Source organism: Lepidochelys olivacea (genome assembly GCF_965140295.1).
Source record: "Lepidochelys olivacea isolate rLepOli2 genome assembly, chromosome: 6".
NCBI classification, from domain to species: Eukaryota; Metazoa; Chordata; order Testudines; family Cheloniidae; genus Lepidochelys; species Lepidochelys olivacea.
Genome location: NC_140416.1, coordinates 15,527,004 through 15,547,996, shown reverse-complemented (window position 1 = coordinate 15,547,996; position 20,993 = coordinate 15,527,004). Strand labels below are relative to the sequence as shown.

The following is a 20,993-nucleotide window of genomic DNA, read 5'->3' as shown; positions in this document are numbered from 1 at the left end:
CAGGTCCAGCTCCTAGGTGGAGGTGCGGCAGGTGGCGGTGCGCACTGCTCTCGCCTGCAGGTGCTGCCCCCGCAGCTCCCATTGGCCACGGTTCCCAGCCAATGGGATGCAGAGCCAGTGCTCGGGATGGGGGCAGGGCGCAGAGCTGCCTGCTGCGCCTGCCAGCAACCTGCTGGCTGCTTACGGAGCACAGCGCGGAGCCAGGACAGGTAGGGACTAGCCTGCCTTAGCTCCGTAGCACCACTGATCCAGACTTCTAATGACCGGGTCAGCGGTGCTGACTGGAGCTGCCAGGGTCCCTGTTCAACTGGGTGTTCCAGTCAAAAACTGGACATCTGGTCACCCGATCCTGGATGCCTGGGGTTGGCTGTCTGGGATCCTTCTGGAAGAAATCTGCTGTAGAACAGAAGATCTATGATGATGTATAAAATTATTTATTACACGAGAAGTTGAGTTGTACCCAGTGCTGTATTCTCTCACTTCAGTATCTGCTTGGCTAATGGATTTTAATATCACACGTTAAACTGAAAAGAAAAAGTCATTAGAAGAGGAAGCAAACTCACAGCCAGCTCTTCAGCTGATGCAAGCCAGCCTCTCTCTCTGGTGAAGACAAGGGAGTTATTTCCACCAGCTGAGGATCTGGCCCCTGAAAGCCTGTGTCCCTGTGAGCCTCTCCCATGACTTTCTCTGGTGATGCCTCTGGGTTTCCTGTCTCTCCTTGTACTGTTTATTTTCTGACTGCCTGGATATTGCTCCTCAGATCTGCAGTGCCACGGGATGGCTCCCCAGCTGCAGCCTGCATGCCCCTGAGAGCACTCTGATTCCCTGCCACATGCTCCAGAGAGAATTCCTCCCCGTCCCCACAGGGCAGGTTTACAGGGACCTTACACCTGCCCTCTGGGTAAAATCCATACAATTGGCTGCTCCCTTCAGAATAAAGCACTGGGCTCAGTGTGTTGCCTGGAGTGCTATCTGCACATTTACTCCCCAGAGCTCTGTGCTGACTCCCTTACAAGCCAGCTACTGAAGGAGTAACAGCCTCCAAATTGCTAATGGCCCGGAGGAGTTGATGGCCGGAGGCAGAGTGGTATTACCTCCAGCAGACGCCTGACTCAGAGGTCACTACAGCTCTTATAAACTAGAGCTGGCCCTGACCGAATTCATGGGGTCTAACCTCCCGGCACCCAGCTTTGTGGATGTTCGGACCCGGATCAGTGCCCACTCAGAACTTTGTGACTTATCTCTCGCTCTCTGTAAGGGGGCCAATCTGCAGTGCTAAAGGCCTGGTTCTGCTCTCACATTAGGTTTACACTCCATTGAGTCCAATGAAACCATCTCTGATTTTACACTAGCGTAAATAAGAAGAGAGGCAGATCTTAACCCTGGCCGCCCCCAGACTGTGGAAGGTTGGGCTCGGATCGGCTGCGGCACCCAAACTTAGCTGAAAGGAGGCCGTCCAGCAACCGAACAGAAAAGTTCTTCCCTGCTCCCTGCTGTTGAGTCTGGAGGGCTCTGCGCTGGCATGGAAGCAGGTATCACAGCAATGAATGACCGATCTGCTACCCAGAAGGAAAACAGCACTTCGTTCCCAACAGGACAGGCTGTTTCTAACTGATCGCTGCAGCAGCTGCACCGAGAAAGCATCTTGTTTGAATCAGGACAGTCAGAGCTTTCTGTGAGAACATGAAGCCATAAAGCAAGCCCTTCCTCCTCCATCCCTGCCTGCTTTCGCTCAGTTCCAGGGTGCGTGGGAGGTTTGCGGCATAGAGGAGAAAGCCTGCAGTGCTAAGTCAAGGACGGGTGCACTGTCCCTGAAAGGCAACTGTTGTCCACTCCAGGAAATCCCCTCCCCCACCGGTGGGGAGGAACTCAGCTGAGCTGGATTTGTGTTTCATTGGCTTCTACTTAACAGAGGCAAAAGATGCAGTTCTGGACCCAGCAGCAAGGTCGTTGGTGCAACAGCATCGTTTGTTAGCAACAGAGCTCTTGCACGCATGGGATTTTGCCAGGTGATCTGCCTTTCAGCTCAATCTGGCTGCCTGTTCCATGCTTCACAGGTGAGACAGACTCCTCTGTTAATAGCCTGTCAGCTAGGGGAAAGTGTACTAAGCCGGGAGCCTGGAAACCGAGGCCATGTCTCCCCTCCAGCGGCATGGCTATGGCCGTGGGGCTGTGCTGATGTAGCACTGTAGCGTGGACACTTCCCACATAGACAGAAGGGGGTTTCCCATCAATGTAGTTAATCCACCTCTCCGAGAAGCAGTAGCTAGGTCGACAGAAGAATTCTTCTATCAATCTAGCCGTATCTATGCTGGGGGTTAGGTTGACCTAACTGATGCTTGGGGCACAAAATTTTTCACAGACCTGAGCGATGTAGCTAGGTCAGTCTAATTTTAAAGTGTAGACCAGTCTCTGGTTCTGGTCTCACCTCTACCTGCTGTTTACACTTCACGCAGTATAGAGCAAGGCCTCGTTACTTTCCAGAAGGCAGCCAAATAGCATCCCTGCATTTTACAAATCAGTTACATAAGGCTGCATAAGATCTCACCAGACAAAGCTTGGAATAGAAACCAGGTCTGTAATACAGCAGATGCTGAGGCTTTTAGCGCCAAAGATCCCAGGTACCAGCCCCATCCCACGGAGTTGTGTTACAACAATTTCTGGAAATGAGGTCACTTTCCTCCTGAGGTGTCAGTTAGATTTGTCAACAGTCACAGGGTCTGGTTTTCCCAAACCTGGCAGCTTAGATGCTTTGCTGTATTCATTCTGAGACAGGAATTAGAACCAAATGGCTGGTTGAAACACAGCTTATAAAAGGAGGACTCATTGCCTGACTGGGTCCCAGTTCTGCAGAGAGTTGATACAGCACAGGGCGGCGGGGGAGCTTCTTAGCCATCTCCCTCCCTGTCCCATATTCTCCCACTGACCCCATTCCAAAGGAGGGCGAGGAAGTCCTGAGGGAAGAGAGGGATGAAAGCAGCTCTCTTAACAAACACTGACAAGTTTCAAGCCATCTGACCCTTGTTGCTGATTCAATGTGCATGTTTCCCTGACAGCGGCGGGGGCCAGAATGCTGGTTTCATAGGCTCTGCACAGACAGACACACAGCTAGGAAAGTTGGGGTGCTCCTACCAGCAGCTGCGGGCGTTATGTTCCAGCAGCCCGTGGGGTGTCCAGTGTAGTAAAACTCCATTGAACAGATGGGTGAACCTGAAGGTTCAGGTGAGATCTGGCTAAGCTCCCACCAGCGGAGCTGGGCAAACACCTTGGATCTGAAAAATGGATCTGGAAATCCAGGGGGAAAGGACTTATCCAATCATAGGCTTTTTGTATTTGCTCAGGGCCAGAGGCTCGGCTGCTCCCGCTTCCTGCCCTGGAAGCACCAACAGGCACAAAACCCATAAATTAAATTTTTTTTTTAAAGTGAAACAAGATTTTTTGAACCCTCAAGATGGTTCAATTCAAGGTTCAGCCAAAGCTCGAGGGGCTCCTGCTCCTGTCTGATCCAGTCCCCCATCCGTAATGGAAAGGGTTGACACCAGTGACCCTCCAGGTAGTTTAGTGCACCGCTGTGTGAGACCCTGAGTGCTTTTCTATAATCAGCAGCAAAGCAAGGTCCTAGGGAAGGGAGCACTCTGTATTGTTCTCTAGCGACTTCTCTGGCAGACCCTAAACACAGCAATTCCACCGTGGCACACCCCAGACGTGCTGCTTCTGCCAGCTAGTTATCATAATGGGCCGTCATGTCTTGCCACGGGACATTTGAAAGGCTATTCCTCCCTCTTCACTCTCCCATCACATCTGGAGTGCAGGGGCCTGCAAGAGTTAGGGCTTGGCTACACTTGTGAGTTACAGCACAATAAAGGAGCCCCGGGTGCCCTAGCTCACTACCTGGCCACACTGGCAAGGCACATAGAGCGCTCTGACTCCGCGGCTACAGCACTGCTGGTCCCCACTTCGGCGAGTGGAATAACGTTTGCTGTGCCCTCGCTGGAGCGCTGCGGCGCCTGTGTGAACGAGGTGTTGCTTTACTGCGCTCTGATCGGCCTCCGGAAACATCCCATAATCCCCTTAAGTCAAGTGGCCACTCTTGTCATTGTTTGGAATCGGCTGTAGGAATGCAGAAATGCCCTTGAAAGCTCCGTTTCTGACAGCCCGCTGCTTATCTGCTCCGAGACAAACCAACCATTAGCGTGGAATGCTGTTTGAGAGAGAGAGAGGTGGGGGGGTCTGCTGCTGTCCGAACTTACAAGACAGAACGCTGACATGCTCTCAGCCCCCCCAAAACCCACTCTCTCTCTCCCCACATACACACAACACACTCCCTGTCACACTCCACCCCATTTGAAAAGCACATTGCAGCCACTTTCATGCTGGGATAGCTGCCCATAATGCACCGCTCTCAATGCCGCTGCAAGTGCCACAAATGTGGCCATGCCAGGGCGCTTGAGCTGTCAGTGGGGACAGACTGCAGCACTTTCCCTACTGTGATCTATGAGGGCTGGTTTAACTCAAAGCGCTCTACATCTGCAAGTGTACCCATGCCCTTAGTAACAACGCATGCAACTGGAGCCATGCAGGGAAATGCTCCCTGCTCTGTCTTTGGGCTTCGCAATGTCATCACCAACAGTTACATTAACTTTCCCCAGCTGACTCCTACATTTGCTCAGCCCCAGTTAGAAAAGCAGTAGGAGCCAGGCCCATTGGGCTGCCCTTGTGTCATGGTGTGAGGGCCTGCATGCAATAGAAATGTAATGTCCAGATCACTCATGGTTGTTAAAGAAACCCTGCCTTTTTCACAACCAATGCATAAACCCTGGTGTCCTGGCTAAATTCCAAAGTGCATAAGTGCATTGAGATGAATCCCATAAGCATTCGACATGTCCTACTGCAGTGAACGGGCCTTGCCTGCTCACCCAGTTCTCAGTACTCACATGCCCCACTGCTGTTAATCTACTGACTCGGGAGAAAAATAGCAGCACAGATGTTTGGGCTCCCCACTCCCCGGGTTTCAGACCCTGGGCTCCCGCCCACGTGGGACACCTGCACTGCTATTTTTAGCTGTCTAGCACAAGCCCCACGAGCCCATGACCTGGGTCTGACACTCGCGGCCATGGGTTTTTTACTGCAGCAATGATGTACCCTAAGGGACTTGTCCAGGGTCACACATGGAGTCTGTGGCAGGAACTGAACCAGCTCTTTTGTGTCCCATTGCCAAGCCTTGACCACAAAGCTATCCTTGCAGGGATTCAGGGCGAGCATGCAGCGGACTGGCCAATGGGACAGCGAAGCCCAGTAGCTTTTAAATGAACTGGTGCTTCGAAAGGAATCAGTCTCCTCCCCACGCTCCAGCAGACCAGCTATTCCCCAGGGATTGCACGCAATCCCCCTGCTCACTGCAGGGCTCACACTCAGCACCCTCGCTCTGACGTTCTCGAGACAGAGACGCCTCCTTCCCCCTGCTTTCCTGCCCTCTCTCCTCCAAGGAGCGCCTCTAATGAGGGCTCTAGGGTTCACACTGTCACTGAAATACTATCACATCTCTCCCTATTCCAGTTCTTTTGATGGTGTGACACAACCCCGCTGGGCACGCCGAAAAGACAGAATTAGGCTGAGAACATGGCAACAGTCTGAACTGAAGTGGGCATTAAAAATTCATCTCAGCAGCAGGCTGCATTTGGAGGGACACCAAGAGGAATTGCGTAGTGCCGGTCCCAGCAGTACCGTGGTGGTGGAGTAGGGACAGTGGGTTCAGTGAGGAGCATAATGGATGCAAATCTTCACCTCACCTTCAAGCTGATTTTGAACCTGTCTGGAAGGGCAGGAAGTATTGACATTAACTTCCTCCTCCCCTCCTGCTGTTCTGTATTTCTTCATTCGGGACACATTAAGAGCACAGGAACACCAAGAAAGCTGCTTTCATACCAAGAAAGCTCACCCAGAGAGAGGCAGGATGAGAACAGGGGTATGGAAATTGGGAAGAACTGGAGAATGCATGAGACCCATAGCTGTGTTGAGTAAAAAGTCAGAGGTGAATGGAGGAAACTTTCCTCTCAACCCCAAGATACCCAGCCCAATTCTACAAAGCCAACAGTTTCCTAGCATCAGCTGGAAGTGCACAAAGAGGCTGAGTTATAGTAGCACTGTCTAACATGCAGAGTTAATGATGCCCTCCCTCATTATAATTGTTTTTAACGGAGCTGTTGGGTCCCAAATGTACTGGGGCTGGCATTGTCAGGAAAGACACTTTCTAACACACTGATGGACTACGTGTGAAATGATATGTTTACTTCAAGTGCACTTCAAGTTCAGCCACTAGAAGTCTCTGTTCACTTTATAGAGTTCCAAACAAGGAACGGCCCCTGGTAAACAAGAGAGACAGAGCTGTAACTCGAGTTGAGTGGAAGCCTGTTTGAGTCTCAGTACTGCCAACCTCAAACATTCAAAAATCATGGTCAGGCCCACCCAAAATAAATAATGAGACTGGCTGAAAACTAATAGTTTTTCTTTGCCCTCTGGTTTCTAAGCTTTAAGGTGCAACTCTAGCCACGTTTTCAGTTTTTTTCTCTGCAACTATGAGTGGAAGAAATTTACTTAAAAAAAAAAAAAGCAGAGATTCTAAGGTAGTTACAAGACTCTGGAAGCTGGGGCTTTAAGAAAAATATCAAACATCATCAGATTCATGATAAAATCACAACAGTGGGCAACACTTATATTTGCAGCTGTTTTCTAACTAAACACATCAAAGACTGTGATTCCATGTAGCACAGCAGCGTGGCTATTGACCATAACCAAACACATCCCCCTTCTACTGCAAGCACCCATAGCTCTTGTTGACTTCAGTGGAAGCAGAGAGCTTATCATTTTTTGGGCTTACCATTCATACCTACATGACAAAACAGGCCTCATCACATCTGCTTTCCTTCCACCTTCCTAGCTGTGCTTGAAAGGAACATGGACTGAAAGTGAGACTGAGAAATACGTTCAGGGGGATTTCTCTGCTTTGGTTCAGGTTTAGCCGTCTTAGAAACTTGAACCCACATACAAAACTTTGGGGTTTTTAAAAGCTGATTTTCAGGCTTTTCCTCCTCCCTGTGGGCTTGTTAAGATTTTATTGTTAAGGGAACATGCAGCTGCCTATTCTCTATGGAGAGGGCTTTAAAATTGCCCAGCTGGGCCAACTGAATGTCCTACCCCCTCTAACTTAGCCGTGATGGAGGGTACAGAACAAACTGAACAGTATCTACCAAACCTGCTGGCATCTAGCCCTGCCCCTTTTATGCACATGGAACTCTCTCATGGCCTGCTTAGTAACAACACTATTTGTCACAGTGCGCAGTCCAAGGGTGTTAATTACCTGAATAATGTAACACTACTTTTGTGTCAAGAACACTTAAGCAGTAAACACAGCAACTGGAATCCAGCCCCACCAGCCATCCAGCAAGGCAAAACCAGCCTCGGCTCTTTCTTCAGATTGTACTTTTCATTGCCATCTTCAGTTTGGGTTTAAAAAGAGTTAAAGTCAAAGTTCCCCCAAGCCAGTGGCTCATCTCATGGATGCAGATCAGGTACGTCAGTTTCATAGCCAATGGTACAAAAGGGAGGGACATGGCCAGCATCACATCTGACTGCCCTAACCTGATGGATCAGGTACGCCTTTTGCAGCTGGGTGAATTGGAGGTGGCCTTTCAACGTGAGATCAAGTGAGACTCGAAGCCATGACTATCAGGATTGTAACGGAGCGTCTTACCCACTCAGCCACCAGACTTTTTAAAAAGAGAGGCCTTGCGTTTTGTGGACACACAGACTTCTCCCATGTGCAGGAGGGCTGGGGATTTCATGTAGCGAATGTAAGAACGGCCATACTGGGTCAGACCAAAGGTCCATCTAGCCCAGTATCCTGTCTTCCCACAGTGGCCAATGCCTGGTGCCCCAGAGGGAATGAACAGAACAGGTAGTCATCGAGTGATCCATCCCCTGTCGCCCCTTCCCAGCTTCTCGCAAAACCGAGGCTAGGGACACCATCTCTGGGAGCACTGGCTTGCTGGCTTATGTCAAGCACACATACCTTTGAAATTCTGGGCCTGATTATTACATGTGAAATCTTTTAATTTCATAATTGGATTTATAATTGTGAAAACCATAATTACATCTCTTGGTGGTAGGACTTAGTCTATAGCTTCAAGCTTTACCAACAGTAAGGCATCATCATTATTAGACTACAACACTCACACCATTGTGTTTTATTGCCTAATGGAATTGTTCCTGTCACCCAGTGCCAGCCAGCATGGATAGAGGCTTTATTATTATTTACCATTATCTTGCCATAGTGTCTAGAGACCTCAGCTGCATCAGGAGAAAAAAAAACAAAAACAATGTAATGTGTCCTTAAAAATCAGTTTTATCTAGTCTGAGACCACAAACACTAAAATGCCTTAATTGTACAGTTATTGCAGGATATCACTTCAGGGCAGAGTTAAGGTGGTTCGAGTGCCTGAACTGTGCCTGTAATGTTTGATTTTGGGAAAATTATAACTACCTTATGATATTTTTTTTTAACCCAGAGGTTACTGATCCGTATTCTTAACCTTAACGCCATCTGAATGCAGTTTTTTTGGTCTGCAAATAGGAAATGACAGTCGCTGCTCCAAAGAGCTTACAATGTAAAAGCCAAGATATCAGAGGTGGAGGAAACCAGTAAGGGGAGGGATCGACCCAGGGTAACAAAAATAGGCTGTTTTAGCACAGACTGATTCATAGCTTCTCAGTAGCTCTAATCTCAGCTCATCACCTGCCTAGCCTCTGCCCTACTGACATTATTGGTCTTGAGATGGGGAAACATGGTGACATACTGATAACTTTTAAACTCAGAATGGACCATTACGATCATCGAGTTTGACTTCATGTATAACCTAGGCCATAGAATCTCACCCAGTGAGTCCTGCATCAGTCCCATTAACTTGGGTAGAACTAGAGCAGAGGGTAGTTTTTAGAAAGCCAACCAGTCTTGATGTAAAGACTTCGGATTTAAAGACTCTCCTCCTAACATGGTTTCCCCAGAGGGGTAGAAAGAGTTTTGATGTGTGTGGTGCTTTATAGACCAGAAAGACTAAGGGTTTGTCTATGCTGTCAGGTAATGTGCTCTGCGGAGGTGTGATTTCTAAACCACATTAACATGCTGCACGTTAACTGGGCCATGGAGACCCTGCTGATTTGCACTAAAGGTTCCCTCATGTGCAGAAGTCACACCCCTCTAAAGCACATTACCCTACTATGTAGATAAGCCCCAAGTCAAACTCATTTCATATGGCGGGCCTGACCTGATACCTGCCACTTAGCATGGGCCACATTCAGCAAAAGCTATTCAAATAGAAATAGCTAAAGATAAACCATGGTGGTGATTACTTACATTCACCCTCTGACAGATTTTAAATGTCCTTTTCTTCGACTTGCCAGGTTGGGATATCTATTCTCCAGTTGGCAGGTAAGCGCTTTTCCGTGCCATTTTCCCCTCACTCAGCCTTGTACCACCTTCTGCCCGACTTAATCCTCTCCAGAGCCTCTTCAATGTAACCATGTGGTTCTACACTTGTATGCAAGCTTTCGCTGCTCCAAAGTCCGGACAACAGGGGTGTGATTTGTAGGACACACCATGTGGATCTACTGGCGTGCACTAAATGTCCTTAGTGCGCATTGATGTAGTCCTGTTTTTAGTCCAGGACCACATCCATGCACACTAGCAGGGTCTACATGGTGGAGTTAGAACACAACACATTTGTGCACCCTACAAATCACACCCCCTGTAGTGCAGACTCTGGGGTCATGAAACAATCCCAAAGATTCATGGGAAGTCCGTGGGCCAGATGAAACTGTTCTGTGGGCCACACGTTTGATGCTCCTGCCCTAAGCATTACAGGTGTTACATATAAACGAGATATAGCTGACTATATGTGAGTATAGGTAGACCGTTAATATAAAGAGTACCATCTGCAGGCGCATAAGAATACATGAAGTTGTTCATAAGTTTGTAAAACCCATAAAGTTGTTATTGTGCAGTGCAAATGACTTCCAGATTACACAGCTGGTCACTACGGACCCTCTGGAGTTTCCAGTGAGAAATGGCAAGTGATCTTTAAGAGGAGAGACACTGATCTTGTGCCGCTGTGGAGTGTAATCTACTCACTACAAATAGCTAAACTGAATGCAGTCCTCATGGCTGAAATTTTGCACACACAAACACTGTGAAAATGCTGGTTCCCACAGTAACCATAATACTCTGCTTTTGCCGTAGATAACACAACGCTAAAGGAGCATCGGTCTCTTACTGATCATTACTCAACACAATAGGGTGACTGTCACTCTGCAAATAAATGATGCTGTTTCCGGACTGTGGAAATAAACAAACACGTTGCAGGCTGCGCTGTTTTCGCCTCCCTTGAGCTTCTGGATAGATTTCTCAGGCACTAAGTATGCCCAGGGCTGCCAGAGAGACAGGCGGGGTCACAGCTGGTGACCAGGGATATCCATCAGGGTGGTGTGAGCTGACAACACTGATGCGACATGGCACTGGATGCCAAAAAAGTGCCATGGCAGACCCTGCCACTGGGGTGAGGGGAGATCACCTCACACACAGTGCAGTCCAGTGGATAAGGCTTCCACGGCGATTATTGTCACAGAAAGGGACAAGTGGCCAAAGGCTCGTTAATGACCCTGCCTTCCCCTCCCACAAGGGCAAAGAGAAAGGTGACCAATGACATGTTGATGGCACACTGATTGTGTGGAACAGAGGATGAATGGGGCCAGAGGCAGGCTCTGGGTGACAAACCACCACACTGCCTGCTGTGATCAGGGGAAGGGCGGAACCACAGAGGCTACATGTCTCCAGTATCATATGAGAGGAGTGTTAGGATACGTCTACACAGTAAAAAAAACAAATCCCACAGCAGTGAGTCTCAGCACCTGGATCAAGTGAGTCAGGCTCACAGGGCTTGTACACTGGGGCTAAAAGTAGCAGTGTAGACATCCCTGCTCGGGCTGGAGCCTAAGATCTGAGACCTGGCAAGAGGGGTGGGTCCTCAGGGTATGTCTATACTGTGATAAAAGCAGCATGGCATGGCCGCAGCTAGCCCAGGTCAGCTGACTCAGGCTCACGGGGCTCAGGCTCAGAGAGCTATAAAGCTGCAGTGTAAATGTTCAGCCTCAGCCTGCAGCCCAGCGTCTGAGACTCCGTGTGTTTTTAAATCTCAGTGTAGACGTATGCTCAGAGCCCTGGCTCCAGCCTAAGCAGGAACGTCTACACTGCTACTTTAGCCCCGTAGCGCGAGCCCTGCAAGCCTGAGTTAGTTGACCTGGCCAGTGAGACTCAGAGCCACAGGGCTGGTTTTGCAGTGTAGATGCACCCTTAAGGCCTGAACATTCCTGTCTGAGTTCTACCATTTAGAGCTCTGTGATCAGGTGGTAATAAATGGCCTTTGTTTGCATGTCTCCCCGCTCTGCACCCTTCCAGTTCCCACAGTCAGTCCGGGAAGCTGAGACCCTGCACACCATGATGCCTACCACCGGACATCTGCCTCTTGTAAAATCCTCCCTGTTGCTTCATTTAGCTGATGTAGAGCATGCTCCACGGATTGTCCTGGAGCATCACAGGGCACTGCTGGGCTCCGGCCCCCTAAGCATGGGTAGACTCTGGGGTGTATCTACACTGCAATTACAGGCCCAGGGCTGGCCTGTGCCAGCTGACTCGGGCTACGGGGTGTACATGTTCCAGCTCAGGCCGCAGCCTGGGCTCTGGGAACTCCCACCTCCAGCCTGAGCTCAAACGCCTACGCTGCAATTAAACAGCCCTTGAGCCGGAGCCCGGCGAGCCCGAGTCAGCGGCACGGACACGCCCCTGCGCACAGGCAGAGAACACATGGATTTCGCTGGGGCTCTGTGGTATTGCCAGCCCCAAGCATTCAAAACTCATGAGGGTTTTGATCATTACAAATAATTGATTTGAGGTTCTTGTTCTTTGTCCAGACTCTGAGCCTTTAGGACGCTCTAGACTCACAGTTTCCAGCTCTTCTCTGCAACTGTGAGGGCAAGAAACTTCCTGTTTCCTTTAAACGAAAGCTCAGGTTCTCCTCTAACCACATGAATCCGGGAACTGGAGCTCAAAGGGAAACACCAGACATTGAGAGACTTATCTTGAGTTGAGAACACTGGGTCTGCTTCTGCGAAGCCTATTGCAACATTTGGGTCTTAGCTGCTGCCTGCCACCAAATGGCCCTATGCTTCCCCATGGGTTATGAGCAACTCCCACTGAGGTCAATGGGAGATCCGGGCATTCTCTGGGGGAAAGATGGGCTCTCAAAATGGCTCCACTACATCAGTGGTGGAGTGATCCCTGTATAAATATCTACAGTTGCTACAGTTTTGGGGGATCTATGAATTGAAAGATGCGACATAAATATTAGTTAATTTTTTTCAAGTGACTACAGAACACTACAGGAAAGAGACTAATGTGTCTTCATTACTTGTCTCAGGCCAGTATGCGTCTATAAATAGCGTTAGTGAATTGTAAATAGAGTCAATAAATAATAACTACAGAGCATAAATTCAGAGAGTCTGGTCTTAAAAGGGCACTGCCAAAATATTTTAAAGACAATATTTTATACTTGCTGGAATATTTTACATAGATATCTTTGGAAGCCAGAATTTACTACCTACTAAGATGATTTTTCCCTTCTTCTTTTGTTCATTGAATTTCCAGATAAACAATTTGGTGAGGCCAGAGCTAGAGTTGTAAATATGCGGCAGTTAGTTCCAAACAACATTATATTTATGCCACTGTAGTTAAAAAAACCTCCCAAACCACCAGATGTTTGAGAGCTTGGAAATCTGGAGATAAGGTTCCACAAAGACAACCTTAACTCTGACTCTGTAATTTAGGGTTGCCAACCCTTCAGGATTGTTCTGGAGTCTCCAGGAATTAAAAACTAATCTTTAATTAAAGATTACGTGATGTGATGAAACTTCCAGGAATATGCCCACTCAAAATTGGCAACCCTACTGTAACCCTGCCCCTGCCCACCGAATGTGGATACTGGTACATTGTAAATGAAGCTGGTGAGTAAGTGTTGGTGAAAACAAAATGTCAGCAAAAACAATAATTTGTGACTATGTTTGCATTCCTCCCTTCCCTCCCTACTGGTTCTGAGCCTCTCCAGCCCAGGCTGTGAGGGGGTTTGTTTTATAGGCCTGATCCAAAGCTCATTGACAGGAGCGGACAGGTTCCCGGTGAGCTTATATCTGGCTTAAAGGAGACAGGTTGGGGTGTTTTGCCATGAGCGGGACAAACTTCCACCTCTTGGAATCAGTTCATATCTTTAAGCTAGTTGCAATGATAAGAAGACTTCTTTAAGCCAAAGCTTAGCGGGGCATGAGCGTCTACAGGGTCAGTCATCAACATATGGCAGGACTAGACAGGACATTCAGGGTGTCCAGCTTGGATGGCTAATAACTCCAGAATTAACCATGCAACTTGCCTTAAGTGCTCAAACTCTCCTCACTGAGGACAACTGAATAAGGCAAAGCTGGGGTGTCTAGGCCAGAGACAAAAGCATCACATACCTTTTCCAAAAATGAACAAACTCTCTCCAACTTCACTGCCTCCAAGATGCCCGGCCCAACTAACCTCAAACTTTGCAACAGAAAGCAGCAAAACACAACTCCCAACCAAAGACACAGAGCTGGAGAAGAATAATGAGACATGTTGGGTATTACGGACTTCTTTTATTGAGGGACTTCGAGAATATGGTCAAAAATCAGGTTTATAATGGAAAGCTCTTTGCCACCTTAACAAGTGGCTTTGCAATGTGGGGCTGAAATTCTCAGAGCAATGGGGTAGGAAGCTGTTCAGTTGTAGGGCCCTAATCCTGCAATAGCTGGAAACCTGCAAATGACTCCATGTGGGTGGCGTCCTGCACCCGTATGGAGCCCCACTGACTTCATCGGCAGGGCCACAGGGGTTCACTTGCATGGAAACCTTTGGGGGATCAGGGCCTTGGTGACTGGTTCAAATCCAGCCCAGAATGGCAGTGATCAGTCATTAACTTCTGACCATTGTCCTATGTAGCCTTTGTTGTATGAATTAGTGATTTCAGTTTGGTCTCTGCTGGGCAGGACTCCATGGCACAAAAGTCACCATCTCAACTGGTATTAAATGGCACCCTTGTAGGCTGCCTCAGCAGAGAGGCCAGGAATTGAATGATCCTGGGGACTGCAGGGTGTGTCTCCAGGTAAAAGCCAAGGCATGTTGGGATGGGACTGGGGGAGAAGCAAGCAAGCACGGCTGTCCCTGCTCCATGGCAGAACAAGACTGGAGTGTCTCAAGCTGGCCACCTAGCGGCATTTACCAGAAATGGATTTATTTAAAAATTGCCCCCTCAAAAAATTAAAAGGAACAAGAGACTTTATGGGCAAGATTATCAGGAACCCACCACCATAGTAAAAGGATAGTAGTGTGGTTGGGGCCCTGGCCTAAGACTTGGAAGACCTGGGTTCAATTCCCTGCTCCGATACAGATTTTTCTGTGACCTGGGGCAAGTCACTTAGTCTCTCTGTGCCTCAGTTTCCCATCTGTACAATAGCCCCTTGTTAGCTCACAGAGGTGATTTAAAAGACTGTGAAGTGCTTTGAGATGTACTGATGAAAAGAGGTATATAAGAGCTAGGTATCTCTATTAATTGGAGCCAGATTTTGCAAAGAGCTCAGCAGGGACGGTCTGGTCCCAGTTGTGGGTGCTGAGCACTTGCAAATCTAGCATTGTGTTTTCCTTATCTCATGGCTAATTAAAAGGAAACTGTGCAGCAGCAAGGAGATTTAGGAAGGGGAAGATTTGAAAACCATACAGTAGGATCCAAGCTGTCCCTGTGGGATGTCATTTTATTTTGTCATTTGTTGAAACAGTCTGAATCTTTTGGCCCTGGCTCCTGCGCATGGAGTTAAATTGGGATGTCGACATATATAAATTGATACATATCAAGGCAGAGGGATCTGAGCAGAAGGGCATGATTGCCCTGGAGCAAGTGCAAATGTGAAACATGCCTGCATGTTCCTTTGAGCTGCTCAGAGAGACTTGCCTCCTACATGACACACACACAGCCTGTCGGGATCACTGGCTGGAGGAACGTCCCATTTACAGAAACTACAAGCAACTTCTAGCCCAGTTTCCTCAAGCTTTTAATTGTCTTCACGTTTTCCATATCTAGCCTCCCAGGGGCTTCCCCCTTCCTGGCCACACTCAAATTAGCTTGTCCAGAAACCAGGCACAAACACCACACAATGCTGCTGGAAGCGGACAGCCATTTCCAAGAGGACGGAGGTGGACAGGACAGGCAAGAGCAAGCCACATGCAACAGGAGGAGGAATAGAATGGATGGTGGTTGGCACCAATGTTTAGCCTTTACTCTCTGAGCTACTAGGCAGCTGCCCCATCATCATCTATCACTGATGATCCACAGAGTGCCCCAGGCCAGTGGATTTAGGCGGGAGGGTGGCCTTCTGAGTACAAAACTGGGAAACACGTTAGATTTGCTAGAAATAAATAAGCCACTAGTAATAAAACACAAACCAACTCCTCCATACCTCGACAACAGTTAGGTAGTTGGTGTGCTGAGACAATTGTCTAACATGCTTAGCTGTATTATCTCATTGTCTCCTCGTGCTTCCCCACCTGTCGTCTCTGGTCTTACACTTCTGTTGTAAGCTCCTTGGGTCATGGACCCTTTTTTTTTTTTTGTTCTGTTTGTACAGCGCCCAGCATAATGAGGTCCTGGTTAAGGACTGGAACGCTGGGATAACACACACAAATATAGCAACAACAAATCGCACATACAAAAATCTTATAGAAACTAAAACTTCATATATGATCAAATAATGACTCTCTCTTCCTCCCTATTCTCCATCTTCAATGCCTCTTTTTTTCAAGTCTTTTCCACATTCTGGATTTTCCCCACCACTTTTCTCTATCCTTTGGCATCATTTGTTCATGTTTCAGTTTGGCTTTTCCCCTCTCAAATGCCTGGACATAGCAAAACACTTAGGTAGGTGGTTAACTTTAAGCATGTGAGCAATTCCACTGACTTTCAACAGGAAGACTCATATGCTTCAGGCTAAGCACATGCTGGGTCCCAACCTAATCACCCCTCTTAGTTTTCTTTTCTGATCTGACCTGTCTCCCACTGTCTCCATTTCCCTTTAATATTCTTCCTTTCACTCACCTTCCTCCCCACCGTTAGCCATCTCCCCCTCCATTCTGAGCATAGAAATACAACCAGCAGTGAGCAGAGGGATGACCAAAATCAGACCAGCCAACGCTATGGGTTTGCCCCACAGACTATACGCTTATAGACTTCCCCAAAGGAGGTCTGCACCCGATTCACTGCCCTGCCCTATTCCCTTGCCTGCCTCCTGGAAAGGGCAGCAAATCAGAGCAGCTGCATGTGCTGAGGAGCAGGTCAGTCTCCCAATATTTGGAGGTGGGAGTGCTTTCCCTGGGTACTCCAAGCCAGCTGGAGAGCACCGGCAGGCTCCTAGGGGTGGGATACAAGGTCTTGTTCAGTAATAAGGGCTATGAAGTACATGAAACAGAGACAAAATCTGAGGCCATGGTCTCTTCCTCAAAGCATTTTCCCACAGGCTACAGCACATTTGGTGGAAGTCTGTCCCTCCTCCCCTTGCCTGCCTTTGTGATGCGGTGAAACAGGCAGCCTGATTCAGCCGGAGTGGAATGTCCTGCAAAATCCAGGATGCTTGAGTTGTCCAGACAAGGCTCTCTCCTGCTTTACAGGCATGAGTTAGTACAGTACCCCTGGGAGCTGGGTCTGTATCACTATCCCTGCTGTAGTGAGTTACAGGGAGGATATGTGTCTTGCCTAAGGCTAGAGAGTAAGTCATTAGCAGAGCTGGGAATGGCACTCAGGAGTCCAGACTCCCCCCTCTATTGCCTTCGCCAGGAGACAGCACCTCCCAGGTCCTCTGCATACTGCTCACAGATCCGCTTCCCAAGAGTAGAAGAGCATGCCTGCAGCTCATTGACTAGGGAAGCGATTGAAACAAAACTCTCTTTACAGTCCTTTCCATCTCATAGAACAGACTTAATTGCTCCCATTACAGTTAGTAAATTGACAGATGGTATCACAAACAACTTCCAAGGAAGAAGCTTCTGAATTATAACTGGGTCTGCCCGGAGCTTCCCATACCCCAGTGGAGGTTTCTTTCGGGATTAACCCATTACTCACCACTGATGCAGCTGGGGAGAAATGGAAGGGCTAGTGCTATGGATTGGGGAGGATAATATTCCACTGGGTTCCAGCCAGCAGCTCACAGCAGACATACCCAGTGCATTGCATGGTGCTGCATCTACCTCCCAGCTCACTGTGGTATATTGGGGGCCTTATCCAAGCGAAATCAATGGGAGTCTTTCCATTGACTTCAGTGGGCACTGGCTCAGGTGCTGAGTCAGCTACGAAGCAGGGAATGGAACAGAACAAGCCACTTGGACTGAGGAGTAGTGCCCGGCCATCCACTCACCTCACACAATTCTGCTGACACTGCCTTTGCAGCCACGGGGCCAAATTCTTTGCTGGCAGAAGCCGGTGTGATGCCACTGACTCGAATGGTGTTTTGCCCGCTAATGCCAAGGCTGAATATGGCCCATGGATGTAGCTGGGCTGCATCCCTACAGCCTGAATCCGCACTCACACTGCATGAGCGCCCCAAGGTGCGAGTGGCCTGGCAAGAACACACACCCAGAAAAATGCTCATTGGGGGGCACCCGGCAATAGCCGCTCATCTTCCTGCAGCTGCTCAGCATTCCAGAACTGGACCTGAAATCCGCAGGCATAGACACACCTTCAAACGCCCGCTGGAGATGGCAAGAGCTGGATTGGTCAGCTCAGCCCAGGAGCATCCGCAGCACGTGACCCTGTCTGCATGGGAAGAGTTCTTGCCTTCAGCAGGCTTTTGAATTAAGGCCCTCGAAAGATTTCCTCCCTCTGCTGTCAGTTAACAGCCATTTTACCACATTGAGCTGACAGGGAATCACAGGTAATGCCCATCCCTCATTCCTGTTAGGGGATCTTGGCCCTCTCAGCCAACAATGCAGGGTTGTTTCCTAAAGATGACAGCTATTGTTTAGATTATGGTAACATTTAGAGGCCCAGCTGAGATCAAAGCCCCACTGTGCTGGGCACTGCAAACACACATAGTAAGAGAGAGTCCCTACCCTGATGAGTGTATAGTCTAAACAGACAGGACAGACAAAGGAAGCACTATTAACCCCATGCTACATATAGGGAACTAGGTACAGGGATTAAGCCACTTACCCAGCGTCACACCAGAAGTCTATGGAAGAATCAGGAACCGAACACAGATTTTCTTTGTTCCAGGTCAGCGCCTCAAGCCACAGGACCATCCTTCATCTCCCAACAGTGATAACACACTTTTCTTATGAACACAGTCTCATGCCTCATAAACAAGTGTGACACGAATCATCAATTGTCTACAACAGCCCAAGATAGCCCTGAAGTAAGCAGACGCACCTCACGCTTGGACGGACAGACTCCACATCTGAGGAAGGGGCTGGAAAACACCAGTACAAGTGCCCCGGGAACTGACCAATGCCTAGTGCTTGCCTGTATCTAAATAGGAAGGAAGGAAGCCCATGCTAGAGGAATCATGCAATGTGCGCCCAGCATTTGCTAGATAAAAGCGATCCCCAGAACAAACCGATCATACTCTAAGTTCACAGAGAAGTGCAATCTAGCTTTGGACAGCTGCCGTTCAGGGGCACTCACCCAGCCCTAGAAGCAGCCAAGCTACAGCAGAAATGAATGTTGATTTGTCACAAGCAAGCAGGAGTCCTGGAAGCTGTGGCTGTCAATTTCAGCATCAGAGTCTGCATTTGCAAGCGCCGTGATATTTCTGCCTCTGCTTGTTTGGGTGGTGGAACTGTACGTGGTGGAGAGATGGCTGGGACAGCATCAGAGGCTGTATAATTTATTAAAGGAACAGGAGCCTTGGGGATTGTTCCCTTGAGTCAAGCAAACCCAGTCCACAGATTGCACACCCCGCCCCCCCGCCGCATCCCTAGTTTCAGCACCTATGGTTTTTGATGTCATGGAGACATGACCTCCAGGGTTGTTCATGTTTGGAGGGACATGGAAACATACATGCGATGAGTTAGTTGTGCCCAAGGATACGCTGCAAAATGTGGGGTGACCCTTGAACAGACGGTATTTGGGGTCTCCTATATTGTATAACTTGCTACTAACCCATTTCTGCTCTAGCAGAGGAGATGCAGAATGTCCCACATGGTGCAAACTTGCCCCTACTGGCAAATTTTGAAATAAAGAGTCTTACAGTGCACTACCAGTGAAGGTCACCAGTGCAGACCTGCAACCTCCTTCCCAGCTGGATAAAGCTGCTCCTTCTCCAACTCAAAATGTAAATTTCTTCATTCAAACTAGATTCGTTCAGGTTCCATCATGGGCAATTAGGACTGGGACAAGAGTGTGATTCTGCATTTGCGAACTCCTTTGCCTATCAGTTTTATGGCAGGAGTGACCATGCGTTGAGAACCTACCCCAATTCTTCGAAAAATGAGATTACATTACATTATATACCGTGAGCTTGGCGGTAATGTTGTAGCCATTCCAAGCACTAGGCCCTAAGTTGCAGTAATCACTCCGCCAACTGCTTCCAGCTATCATACTCCTCCCAGGGCTCCAAGACGTGCTGCTTCTGTGGCCCACTCCTCATCCATCCATCCATCCATCCACCCGGACCTTACTGACTTGTGCTGCCCTATCATCCTCCTGTCAGAAAAGAAGAGCAGCAGGAGATGCACCCTCAGATTTGACCCCTGACTGCTCAGCCAATTTGCTGCAAGGAGGTTGAGATCTAGCTTTTCAGAGGTCGGTATAACATGAACAACGACTAGTCCCATACACATTTCCCTTAACACACACACACACCCCTCCAAAAATGCTGCAAGAGAAGGTGACAGACACTTACCCTGGAAATGCCAATGATTTGTTCATCTGGAAGCAAGCTGATACGCACAAAGCAAGACTCAAAGTTGACGTCCTCCTTCTCCAGGAGGTCCTTCCCTTGCAGCAGCGTGACGTGCAGGGTGTTGGAGAACACATCGTACTCCATGTTGACTTCCACCTGGCCCACAGTGAAGTCTTGGCCAAAGTTATTCCCAATGGAGGAGATGGAGCTGAGGGAGTCAGTGGATACAGATCTCTTCAGTAGCCCGAATGGACCCAGATCTAGGTCTTTGCTCATCAACTCTAAGGTACCCAGCTCATTGATGTTCTCAAAGGTGTCATCCATCTTCAGGCGGGGCTTGCGGACAGGGGACGTCCTTTCCGCTGCCTTTCGGAAGTTTGAAGCTCCCCCCCTCTGCAGACATAGAAAAGGATAGAAGAGGCACTCAGGTTGCATTAACCCCTTCACCTCTGAACTACTTCTTACTACATGTGAAACAAAGCATATGGGGCTCTTAAGTGCTAAGGGGTCTAAATATGCAATTGCCATGGGATATGAAGGTGATTCCTTAACAAGAAGATCTACAGCATTAGGCTGTGGTACAGTCTCCCAGGACAAGTGCTTAGGTCATTTAAGGGAGACTAGATAACGCACTGGAACATATACGGTATATGATATGAAAGCCCTTCCCATCCCTTATTTCTCCCTTTCTCGTTTTGCTGCAGGGTAATTTTTCATTAGTCAACTAAGTGACACCTTAGTTATCTGTAAATATAAATATTCAAAACAAATCATTTTTGAAAGCTTTCCATTTTGGAACAAAAAAAAAAGATGATGAAAAAGGTACAAAATGAAAAATAATTAATTTAAAAAACCAACCAAAAATTTGAAATTTTTTCCACAAATCCGTCCCCCTTCTGTTTTTTTGGCCACCTCGAATACATAACATGTACCAC

General features: G+C 48.3%; 1 protein-coding gene across 1 annotated transcript in view; it reads right to left on the bottom strand.

Moving 5' to 3' along the window:
• Positions 1-20,993, bottom strand: part of SYT12 (synaptotagmin 12) — a 56,707-nt gene that overhangs the window by 16,003 nt on the left and 19,711 nt on the right. Inside the window, exon 4 of the mRNA XM_084629847.1 lies at positions 20,059-20,451. Coding sequence (XP_084485973.1) covers positions 20,059-20,451 — 393 coding nt within the window. The remainder of the gene's footprint in view (positions 1-20,058; positions 20,452-20,993) is intronic.